This window comes from Ictalurus punctatus, chromosome 5 (genome assembly GCF_001660625.3).
Source record: "Ictalurus punctatus breed USDA103 chromosome 5, Coco_2.0, whole genome shotgun sequence".
NCBI lineage: Eukaryota > Metazoa > Chordata > Actinopteri > Siluriformes > Ictaluridae > Ictalurus > Ictalurus punctatus.
The window spans coordinates 33,882,497-33,894,808 of NC_030420.2; the positions used below are offsets into that span (position 1 = coordinate 33,882,497).

At 43.8% G+C, this 12,312-nt stretch overlaps 1 protein-coding gene across 6 annotated transcripts in view; it reads right to left on the bottom strand.

The window, feature by feature from the left end:
* Positions 1–4,191: 4,191 nt before the first annotated feature.
* The window catches only part of si:dkey-6n6.1 (uncharacterized protein LOC100170811 homolog), a 9,803-nt gene continuing 1,682 nt past the window's right edge, over positions 4,192–12,312 (bottom strand). Inside the window, exons 3-10 of one of the 6 annotated variants that reach the window (XM_017468351.3) lie at positions 11,194–11,360; positions 10,565–11,108; positions 10,354–10,469; positions 9,201–9,333; positions 8,874–9,031; positions 7,691–7,830; positions 7,034–7,360; positions 4,192–6,795 (exon numbers count right to left, since the gene is read on the bottom strand). In XM_017468351.3, the coding sequence (XP_017323840.1) occupies positions 6,615–6,795; positions 7,034–7,360; positions 7,691–7,830; positions 8,874–9,031; positions 9,201–9,333; positions 10,354–10,469; positions 10,565–11,108; positions 11,194–11,360 (1,766 nt within the window). In that variant the 3' untranslated portion in view covers positions 4,192–6,614. Of the gene's footprint in view, positions 6,796–7,033; positions 7,361–7,690; positions 7,831–8,873; positions 9,032–9,200; positions 9,334–10,353; positions 10,470–10,564; positions 11,112–11,187; positions 11,361–12,312 lie in introns of all 6 variants that reach the window. The other 5 variants (XM_017468349.3, XM_017468348.3, XM_017468354.3 and 2 more) reach the window with 5 other exon arrangements.

Sequence of the window (12,312 nt, forward strand, 5' to 3'; positions counted from 1 at the left end):
ACAGTAATCATTTAAGTAACCCAGTATTCCCACTACTGAGTTTGGAGAAGGTTGTTTTTGGCCTGGCTCCTAGCACATGGGGTACTTGCCAGTATCCACATTCTAAACCCCTTTTCGGTTCCAAACTGAGAGTAAGTGATCCTCGTCCTGGATGTAGTTCAAAAGTTACACATTCTTACTGCAGTTTTGCCAGAACGTACACACTGAAAAACGTTAGAGCTGGTCTTTCGAGTCCGAACGTCTCGTTAGTTAGACAAAGACTTTAACAGACGACTGTTCTGTCGCGTTCCGCGCCCAAACACCTGACACTCAATGCATCAAAACCCCCTGGGAGGGATCTCGTCTTTACCTTGACAAGCTTTCAGTGTAGGCAGGTAACTGCTGAAATGCACTAACTCTTCTATCTATCTATCTATCTATCTATCTATCTATCTAGCTGTCTATCCATCCATCCATCCATCCATCCATCTATCCATCTATCTATCTATCTATCCATCTACAACAGTAAAGTCTGTGTGTTTGTGTATGTGTATGCAACCCACGTAAAGTTTGCAGTCCCGCTATAGCATCATTCCAGAAATTTGTCCACCCGTCGGCCGGGAGTTGATGAAAGACAAAGCGAGCGAGTAGAGGCTGCCGGGAAGAGTATAAAATAAGCGTCAGTGCTGTGGCAGCGCATTACCACTTAAAGAGCAGGACAGGAATAACTCAGCGGCGCACTGTCATGAGGAGAATAAAACTCTGAAACTCTGCCTCTGTAATCACATGCTGCACTGCGGCCCGCATCCACATCCACATCCAGATCCAGATCCGCCTGTCTCCACTTAACCCTTAATCCTCCACGTAAACCGGGTTAAAGTGGAACCGTACTAAATATAACGACCCAAACGGTTCCTTCTGATCTACACGACTCTACAATATGGAGTCCAGTCTTGCGTCGTCACAACTGGACCCGGGATGCAACGTTACTAAGTACCGCACACTACAGGAGGGGTAAAGTGATGGACAAGTCCTCCCGACGTAAACCTGAGATATGTCCCAAACCACACACCCTTATACATTCAGTATATAAATTTCTAAATACCACACCGAGTTATGGATATTCTGCATACCTCATTCTGACTCGATACTGTGTCCACATGATTGCAGAACAAAACCAAAATAGTGCACGATGTAGTGGATAGATGGTGGTTTAGAGGGAGCACAAATTGAGATGATAAAAAAACCACTCACACACTTTGGACACACACACACACACACACACACACACACACACACACACACACACATATATATATATATATATATATATATATATATATATATATATATATATATATATATATATATATATATATATACACCCAACGTGAGTGGCTGTGCCATTGAGACATGTGTTTAATCAATGTACAAAATAAATGTAGAGCAAATCTGGACAAAGTTCCTATATAAAGCCAGTGTACTTTTTGGAGTGCTCGATGTGACCACGATAGGAAAGTTCAACCACACTGACTACACAACTAAGTACTGTTAATGGAGTTAATGATTCATTTGTATTCCATGAACGTAAAAATGCACAATGATTTACAGTAGGTTTACAGTAGAATTACAGTAGATTTACAGTAGAATTACAGTAGATTTACAGTAGGTTTACAGTAGATTTACAGTAGAAGTACAGTAGATTTACAGTAGGTTTACAGTAGAATTACAGTAGATTTACAGTAGAATTACAGTAGGTTTACAGTAGGTTTACAGTAGATTTACAGTAGAATTACAGTAGATTTACAGTAGGTTTACAGTAGATTTACAGTATATTTACAGTAGGTTTACAGTAGATTTACAGTATATTTACAGTAGGTTTACAGTAGGTTTGCAGTAGGTTTACAGTAGATTTACAGTAGAATTACAGTAGATTTACAGTAGGTTTACAGTATATTTACAGTAGGTTTACAGTAGATTTACAGTATATTTACAGTAGGTTTACAGTAGGTTTGCAGTAGATTTACAGTAGGTTTACAGTATATTTACAGTAGGTTTACAGTAGATTTACAGTATATTTACAGTAGGTTTACAGTAGGTTTGCAGTAGATTTACAGTAGGTTTACAGTAGATTTACAGTAGATTTACAGGTTTACAGTAGGTTTACAGTAGGTTTACAGTAGAATTACAGTAGATTTACAGTAGGTTTACAGTAGGTTTACAGTAGATTTACAGTATATTTACAGTAGGTTTAAAGTAGGTTTACAGTATATTTACAGTAGATTTACAGTATATTTACAGTAGGTTTACAGTAGATTTACAGTAGGTTTACAGTATATTCACAGTATATTTACAGTAGGTTTACAGTAGATTTACAGGTTTACAGTAGGTTTACAGTAGATTTACAGTATATCTACAGTAGGTTTAAAGTAGGTTTACAGTAGATTTACAGTAGATTTACAGTATATTTAAAGTAGGTTTAAAGTAGGTTTACAGTAGATTTACAGTAGATTTACAGGTTTACAGTAGGTTTACAGTAGGTTTGCAGTATATTTACAGTATGTTTACAGTAGGTTTACAGTAGATTTACAGGTTTACAGTAGGTTTACAGTAGGTTTGCAGTATATTTACAGTATATTTACAGTAGGTTTACAGTAGATTTACAGTAGGTTTAAAGTAGGTTTACAGTAGGTTTATAGTAGATTTACAGGTTTACAGTAGGTTTACAGTAGATTTACAGGGTTCTGCCTGCTTTTTGAACTGTGGTTCTTCTCAAGGTTCCTTCCTTGCATCTCAGGGAGTTTTTCATTAATATTTACAGAATTTAGCAGATCCAGGGTGAATTAAAGAACTGCTTTACTGTACGGTCTCCGTCAAAAAGGGTCTAAGAATACTATCGAGTATACTATCAACCCTCTTCAAGAGAAGCTAGTTCGCGAGTTGAGAGGTTTCTTCAAATGCATATTGAAATGGATGCTGAAGAGGTAGTTCAAAGGTAGTTCAGAAGACAGCCAGACGTAGTTCATTCCCTCACCTGGGTGCCAGGACAGGCCTCCCTGCCACGTTCCCCCGCTGGTTCTGCACACTGTAAAAAGTTGTACTGTATATCAGGCACCTGTAGGTTTGCTGCAAAAAAATTTCCTACCACGATCAATTTCCCACCAATGCTGTCATATAACAGCATACAGAATATTACATTTCACAGAAATGCCGACTCCAAAAATAGCTCCTAAATTCTTTAAATGTGCTGGCTTAGATGAACCCACAGGCTCTTTAAAAACATCACACCATACCATTCATATGGTGCCATTCGTTTCCTTGGAGATTACTTCCTATGTTCCTCATCGTTCAGTCCCTCCAGGATTTCACGATTTCGCGATCGCAGAAATTAAAAACGAAATCAAGCGAACTCCGTAATGTTCGGAAGAGCTTACCATTTTTTTTTAAATCACCGCAAACTTGGGCCGAGACGCATCCCGTGACATCATCACAACGCGCATTCGGCCACAGTCCTCTTTGATTCCGGTGCATTGAACATAAGAACTGACCGATTGGTTTGTTTCCTTGATTGGGTTCACCTGTTTTGTGTTATAACTCTGTTACATTTTGCTTAATGTGTGATATACATACCGGATTTTTGTTTCTATTTAAGGAAAATGATCGGGCATTCTGTGCGCCATTCACCGCGCACCCAGCATGGCAGAACATAGTCATTTACTTTAATCGTAGGTCTAGAGTTTTCGTCGTATAATCTGAAATGAAGAGCGCACGTGTTCGTGTTGTCACACGGTCTGTGTAGAGGTTTTATTGAGATCGTCTCATGAAGTGTGAAGTAATAATCCTAAAAGATCAGCTTCACGTGGTGCAGCAATTTCCCCCTCCTCTCTATACGTACAGTCTATCGTATATTATACCTTTGTATTTTGTTTATTGTATTCTTATTTTTATTCTCTTTTGGATCATTATCAAGCTTAATTCCTGATTTCCCCTTAAACAATGTTTTGATTAAAATATTAAAATGAACAAAAAGCATGTAAAGATTAAAAAAATTCTGGAGTAGCATAAATGAAGAGCTTTTTTTATTTTCAATTTGGGATATGAACTTGGGACGTGTGTGTGTGTGTGTGTGTGTGTGTGTGTGTGTGTGTGTGTGTGTGTGTGTGTGTGAGCCTGTATTCCGTTAAAGCGACTAACTGCCAAACACAGCAGGAGCATTCTGCAATGTCTGAAACTTTATTTAGTACATCGTAACAACAGACCATAGTACACAAACATAAACACACACACAAACAAACACACACACACACACGTAGCCAAGCCACGTTAAAGCAGAATGCAGATAAACTAACTTAACTCTTAAACCTTAGCACACAACGAAAGAAGGTAATACTGAACGCACACGTTATACGCATAAACACACACACACACACACACACATACATACACACATACATACACACACATACATACACACAGTCTATCACAGCAAACATCTGAATAATATCTGTAATATACAGTGTGTTATCATGTAAGAATCTTTAAACATGGTTATAAACCACAGGTTAGAATAAACGAATGAAAGCATTTGCTGTGAAACAGGAGATAAATGCAGCAGGGAAGAGAAAGGTTCAGGGAAAGGAAAGGTTCAGGGTAGGGAAAGGTTCAGGGAAAGGAAAGGTTCATGGGAGGGAAAGGTTCAGGGTAGGGAAAGGTTCAGGGTAGGGAAAGGTTCAGGGGAGGGAAAGGTTCAGGGAAAGGAAAGGTTCATGGGAGGGAAAGGTTCAGGGTAGGGAAAGGTTCAGGGTAGGGAAAGGTTCATGGGAGGGAAAGGTTCAGGGAAAGGAAAGGTTCAGGGTAGGGAAAGGTTCAGGGTAGGGAAAGGTTCAGGGAAGGGAAAGGTTCAGGGGAGGGAAAGGTTCAGGGAAGAGAAAGGTTCAGGGAAGAGAAAGGTTCAGGGAAGAGAAAGGTTCAGGGGAGGGAAAGGTTCAGGGTAGGGAAAGGTTCAGGGGAGGGAAAGGTTCAGGGAAGAGAAAGGTTCAGGGGAGGGAAAGGTTCAGGGGAGGGAAAGGTTCAGGGAAGAGAAAGGTTCAGGGGAGGGAAAGGTTCAGGGTAGGGAAAGGTTCAGGGGAGGGAAAGGTTCATGGGAGGGAAAGGTTCAGGGGAGGGAAAGGTTCATGGGAGGGAAAGGTTCAGGGTAGGGAAAGGTTCAGGGAAGGGAAAGGTTCAGGGAAAGGAAAGGTTCAGGGGAGGGAAAGGTTCAGGGTAGGGAAAGGTTCAGGGGAGGGAAAGGTTCAGGGTAGGGAAAGGTTCAGGGTAGGGAAAGGTTCAGGGAAGAGAAAGGTTCAGGGGAGGGAAAGGTTCATGGGAGGGAAAGGTTCAGGGAAAGGAAAGGTTCAGGGTAGGGAAAGGTTCAGGGTAGGGAAAGGTTCAGGGAAGGGAAAGGTTCAGGGTAGGGAAAGGTTCAGGGGAGGGAAAGGTTCAGGGGAGGGAAAGGTTCAGGGAAGGGAAAGGTTCAGGGTAGGGAAAGGTTCAGGGTAGGGAAAGGTTCAGGGGAGGGAAAGGTTCAGGGGAGGGAAAGGTTCAGGGAAGAGAAAGGTTCAGGGAAGAGAAAGGTTCAGGGAAGAGAAAGGTTCAGGGGAGGGAAAGGTTCAGGGTAGGGAAAGGTTCAGGGGAGGGAAAGGTTCAGGGAAGAGAAAGGTTCAGGGGAGGGAAAGGTTCATGGGAGGGAAAGGTTCAGGGGAGGGAAAGGTTCATGGGAGGGAAAGGTTCAGGGTAGGGAAAGGTTCAGGGTAGGGAAAGGTTCAGGGAAGAGAAAGGTTCAGGGGAGGGAAAGGTTCAGGGGAGGGAAAGGTTCAGGGGAGGGAAAGGTTCAGGGAAGGTTAGGGCTTTAAGGTCATTAGAAAAGCGAGGCACTGAAAAGCAAAACTGGATTAAATTCACATATGGACTGTAGGTCGTATTATTCACTGACCCAAACTACAGTGTTAAATATACGCGAGTACACGATTACAAGAAATATTTTCCTCTGAGAGAGTTAGCCCGTGACTTTTAAAGCAGTTTTATTTAACATCTAATAACAATAAATATGTAAATAACACCACTAAATAATTTTTTAAAAATGCTTTTCTTGAACTTAAAATTCAGCGAACAGACGCCGAGTCTCTGTAGCTTCAGTTCGCGGTTGATCTCACGCACGTCACGCACGTCACGCACGTCACTCACGTCTCGCACGTCACGCACGTCTCGCTAGCTTTGACTTAACATTTTTTGAGTAATTCTTAATTACACATGTTTCTAAAAGTAATTCCTTTAAAAAAAGATTTGTTCAACTGGTCTGTGAAAGTCTGTTTTATTGTTTTTTTTAAAAAGAAGATTTTTTTGTTTATAATCAGATTAACACGTTTAACACGTTTAAATGAAAATCGGAATACGGCTACGATGATGCGCTCGGAGATTTTGGACTGGTAATGAAACACACTTTAAAAATAGAGATCATTACTGCATTAATATCGTCATGTAAATAACTTCTGTTGTCACGGCGATGGAATGACCCCGCCTCCTAGGTCCTGTTGTCACCTGTCGCTCGGTTCGATACGTGAATGTATTTGGGATAAGAGCTGAGGGTGAGTGTGTGCTCACTCGTAGATCTGTTCGTGTCTCTGAGGATGCAGGATGACGCTGCTGTACTCTTTAATACAGGTGAGTGCAGTGGGCGGGATTAAACGCCGATCAATCAGGTTATTCTGCAGGTGAATGGAGAGCAGGGGGGAGTCGTCACGGGCGGTGATGTCACACAGAGCGTTCATGGGTACCGAGCTACAAACACACACACACACACACACACACAAGTACATATAAATACACACATTATACACAATATCCTGTTGTAGTCATGGGTGAGTGTGTGTGAGGAGTGCGCACTGACCTGATGTAGTTTGGGTGAGTGTGTGTGAGGAGTGCGCACTGACCTGATGTAGTTTGGGTGAGTGTGTGTGAGGAGTGCGCACTGACCTGATGTAGTTTGGGTGAGTGTGTGTGAGGAGTGCGCACTGACCTGATGTAATTGTGGTTGAGGCGGAGGACGTGGAGGGCGCGGAGTTGGACTATCCCGCGAGGAATCTCTCGAAGTTGGTTGTGGTCCAGCAGCAGCTCGTTAAGGGAGTGTCGAAGACCGAGGAAGGACACTTCGTTGATGCCGTCCTCCCTCAGGCGGTTGTATGAGAGGTGGATTGAGACGAGGCCGGGCTGCATGTGAGCGAAAACGTATCCCGGGATTCTCTCGATCTGATTGTGGTGTAGCGCGAGCTGGACGAGACCGACCGGCAGGAAGGACGGGACGTGAACCAGTTTATTATGGGACAGATCCAACGTCTCCAACTTACTGAAGGAAAAGAACGGAGACATGTCCCCCTCAGACAGCGACTAACCAAGTGTGAACTACAACCAGGATCCCACGGAACACTGACTAATCAATCATACAGGTACTACGGATGAGACAGCGCCCTCTAGAGGTCGACGTGTGTCTTCGCTGGTTTTTGTTCTAGATATCGGTTGGACCAGGTGTCCGGTGACGTAAAACGCCGGATAAAGCCACTGACATAACAGAATGATGATAACAGTCACCTTTGAATGCGTACCGATTCTGGCTATAAATGATATAAAATTATTTAAAGTTGAAGCTTGGATCAGTAAAGTAAAGGAAGTGACTGACCGCAGGTGAATCCACGCTCTCGGGGCGATTCGGTCCTCTCGGATTTTATTATGGCTCAGATTTAAGATTCGCAGGTTTACTGTCTTATTCAGGAGTCCAGCATGAACCACTTCGATCCGGTTATCTGACAGATGCAGCTCCTACACACACACACACACACACAGAATCATGACCCAAAAGATACTGTGGTAACAAACAAGACTAATTCCCAAATGCTGCTGTTTGATAGAAGAGACCACGTCATGAGAACGCATAAACTCTCTTTAAGAGCTTCTACAAAATCATTTTAAAAGTCCTCATATTTTGCTAATGCTAGTTAATAGACTCTTTAGTGGTTAGCGTATACTGTATATACATATATAGATACACAGTACATACAGTACAGTAGCTAGCGTATTAGTTAGCGCTTTGTATAATGGTGCGTTCAAGTCACGTCAGAAAGATGGTATTTACGAGTCGAACGCACACGAACGCCACCGCAAAGTCGTAATTACGAGTGGGGAAATTTCCTTTCAGCGTGTCAGTAAGAAAACACGGCGGAGTCGACGGCCGTAACGTCTGGAGTTGATGGTAAGTTTGCTGAAATCGAACGTTTGGAATAACACAAGCTGATCGCCAGCGCAAAACACGACAGCGTTGTACAGTTACGCAATATGTAACGGTAAAGTTTACAGCGGCTTCGTGCATTGATTAAAAGCATTTTTTTTAAAAGAAGAAGAGAACAATAGCAGAACACACCTGATGTACATTCTTTTGTCCTTCATTTACAAGAACGACCTTGCTTTATTATTTTGTAGTAAATTACGAGAAGGTACACCGGCATCTTGCTGCGACCGAACGGACTTCCACGACGCACCTGACGTCGTAAATACGGACTTGTAATTATGATCTTCCCGACTCGTAATTACGAACTTCCCGACTCGTAAACATGAACGATTTCTGTGTGTTCTAGCGTTGGGATGGATCATCAAAATGGCTGATGTTCTAGAAATAAACAGTTTTAGAAGGTTATTTTATTCCAAAGTATTAAACACAATTACAAAATGTTACCAAAATCTACAAATTCCCTTTTTACAGTATGTTTATTTTTTTTGGTGTGTTTTTCACAGGTAGGTGGGGCTTAGTATACATATTTTGGACCACTGGAACGAATCATTGATGATGATGATGATGATGTAATAACCTTCAGTGATGCAGGCAGGCCGGAGGGAATGGCTCTGAAGTCGTTATCATCCAGTCGGAGGTAAATGAGATTCTTGAGGGGCCTGAACGCCAGCGGGGACACGTTCCCATCATGGAAATGATTGTCCTCCAGCTCCAGAGTCAGCAGCTGGGACAGACCTGCCAGACGAGACGCAACGATCCAAACCACATTCCTATCCTCCTGAGCAAGGTGTTAATACACAGAGTCCATCTTTCTCAGGGCAAAGAACCAAACCGATGCCGGCCCTGTCCTTTCATCATCCTCACACCGTTTTGTGTGTGTGTGTGTGTGTGTGTGTGTGTGTACCCTTAAAGCTGTGAGGTGTGAGTCCGCTCAGTTTGTTGTCGTTGATCTTCAGCTCCAGCAGTGATGGCGGCAGCGGGGGGATTTTGGTCAGATTGTTCCCGTCCAGATTCAGACGACGCAGTTTGGTCAGATTCTGAAACACACACACACACACACACACACACACACACACACACGTTAGCGATCGTCATTTTTCTCAGCCTCGACGGAGCCAGAATTGGTAACACGTGTGTGAGAAAAGCGAACTTGACATCATGGCGTTTGCTCGCTGTGTGTTTGTCCACGCTGAATATTCTCCCGTTTACTTCAACAATGAGGTGAGAGTTCTGTTCCAACCAAAAGTGTCACATCGACTCGCTATTTGTGCACGTGTTTATTACACGTTTTATTTTGACGCATGTAAGAGGTTAGATAAAGGTGCAGAGCTGGGCTTCACGGAAACTTGGACTCGAGCTGCAACCATCAGACCCGTGTTACGTTCCGGCTCATTCTTTTAGTCGTCAATAAGAGTGTCTTTATGTTACATCTATCTTACCCGACAACGCTACAGAATCCTGGATTCTGATTGGTCAGAAGGCGTTGGTGAAGTTTCTATAACAGCAGCTCTGACAGTAGAACAGCTGCAGATTAATGCGCTCGCTCTAATACGTTATCGTTTCTATAGCAACAGCTCATTCACAGGGGCGTGTACCGTACAGCGGACACTCCACGTGAACGGATTTAAAAAAAACCTAGACATTTATGGGAAGGAGTCTCCAGTGTCAGCTCGTTGAGGTGAAGTTTAAAGGTAACTTTAAGTTTTCCGACATCTTCACTGTTGTTGTTGTTGTTGTTGTTGTTGTCTTATTAACTCCGCGAGAGAGAATAAAGAGAGGGCTGGTGAGGGAACGGCCGTTTATAGCTGCTGTAACGTAAGTGAGAACAGGAAGTGATACATTAAATGTACGTATTAATGTATCGAATTAAAACGTGTTGTTCTTTAATAAATGAAAGGTTGTGATCTTGGCAGATTGCTGTGGTGTAAAAGGAATAAAAGACTTGGGGACGTGCTGCTGTAGGAAAATAATCTACTGTGGGGTGGTGTGTGAACCTCCACCAAAGTGTGTGGTTGTTAACAGTGTGTGTGTGTGTGTGTGTGTGTGTGTGTTCTCACCCGGAACACGTCCAGCCCCAGTGAAGTGTCATCCAGTTTGTTCTTGCTCAGATCGAGCCACTGCAGATTGGGCAGGCCATGCAGCGCTCGCACCGGGATCTTACTGATCTTATTATCTGACAGACAGACAGACAGACAGGTGTGTGTGCGTGAGAAAACAGGATCTTCCTCTCCTTATTACCTGTCTATCTGGCTGTCTGTACCAGCTCACCTGCCAGGTAAAGTGTTCGGATGCCGGCGTCTTTGATGAGAGGCATGCTGGTTAATCCGGTGCTTCCGCACGCGATCAGAGCGTCAGACAGGAGACATCCCGCTGGGAGGGACGCCATAAAAGTGTAGGGATGGATAACAGGACGAGGTACGACGTCGGCTCCGCCCCCTCTGCCTCTAACCACACCTCCTCCAGCTCTAACACCTCCACTAGGTGATAAAAGTTTGGGTTGCCTCGGGGGAGGAGGGAGGGGCTTTTGGAATAGAGGTATCGTCGGCTTCCGGGCGAGAGACGCAGCAGTTCTGCTGAGTGAGGAAGTTTTGGTGCGACGGTTGTGTAAGACTGGGGCATCCTCGTCATCCTCGTCGGCGTCGCTAGCATCTTCCAGATAGTCATCGTCATCGTGGTCATCGTAGTCGAATACATCTGGGAAGGTGTCAAGGGGAGTGGCTACGGGCAAATCCCCAAGTACCTCAGGTGCTTGCTGTTTGGTCTTCGGTGGAGGTGGAGGTGGAGGTGCATGCTTCTTCTGTGCAGGTAGAGGCTGCTGTGAAACACATGAAGAGATCACGTAAAGCGATTCGTCTTTATTTATGACATGAATTAATCGTGACGCGTCACACGTTTACGGTTTTAACCGGTCTCCGCGCTGTCTTCGGCTTGACCTCCACGGTGACCTTTCCTTTCGATGCTTTCCTCTGTCCGGTCTGTGGACGGACTTTCTCCGGTCCACTCGTTTTCTCCAGCTTCACTCCACGTTTCTGGTGGCCGTCCTGAAGCCTCGAGGAGGGTAGAGCTGAAACCAGGGGGAAAAAATCAAACGGACATAACGTTAAAGAGCAGAGGGTCAGGAGAATCAAGCAGAACGTTCGGAGAAGCAAACAATAAAGAACAAAATGGACATCAGGCACTATGTAGGACATTATAGACCAAACCGGATATTAAAGTGCCCCCTGGAATCTAAAGGGGTGTTTCAGAGCTACTTGTCCATCTCGAAAAAGAAAATAGTTTAGATGTCGTTTTATAGAGATATTCTTCTTTTTTATTTTATAGTTCAGCAGTTCTGGGGAAATATTTGTGAAAAATTCTGACCTCATCCTGAACTAGTCTTGAGCTCGACCAATTAAATGAGAACACAGTGTATGCCCCGCCCCCAGGGGCGTGTCTTTCTCTACAACAGCAAACATGGTTCGTTTGTTAGCTTCAATTCATTCATCTGGAAGAGGGCGGAGTTTATTTATCTGGAAGAGGGCGGAGTTTATTCATCTGGACGAGGGCGGAGTTTATTCATCTGGAAGAGGGCGGAGTTTATTAATCTGGACGAGGGCGGAGTTTATTCATCTGGAAGAGGGCGGAGTTTATTAATCTGGAAGAGGGCGGAGTTTATTAATCTGGACGAGGGCGGAGTTTATTCATCTGGAAGAGGGCGGAGTTTATTCATCTGGACGAGGGCGGAGTTTATTCATCTGGAAGAGGGCGGAGTTTATTAATCTGGAAGAGGGCGGAGTTTATTCATCTGGACGAGGGCGGAGTTTATTCATCTGGAAGAGGGCGGAGTTTATTTCTCTGGAAGAGGGCGGAGTTTATTCATCTGGACGAGGGTGGAGTTTATTAATCTGGAAGAGGGCGGAGTTTATTGATCTGGAAGAGGGCGGAGTTTATTCATCTGGACGAGGGCGGAGTTTATTCATCTGGAAAAGGGCGGAGTTTATTGATCTGGACGAGGGCGGAGTTTATTCATCTGGAAG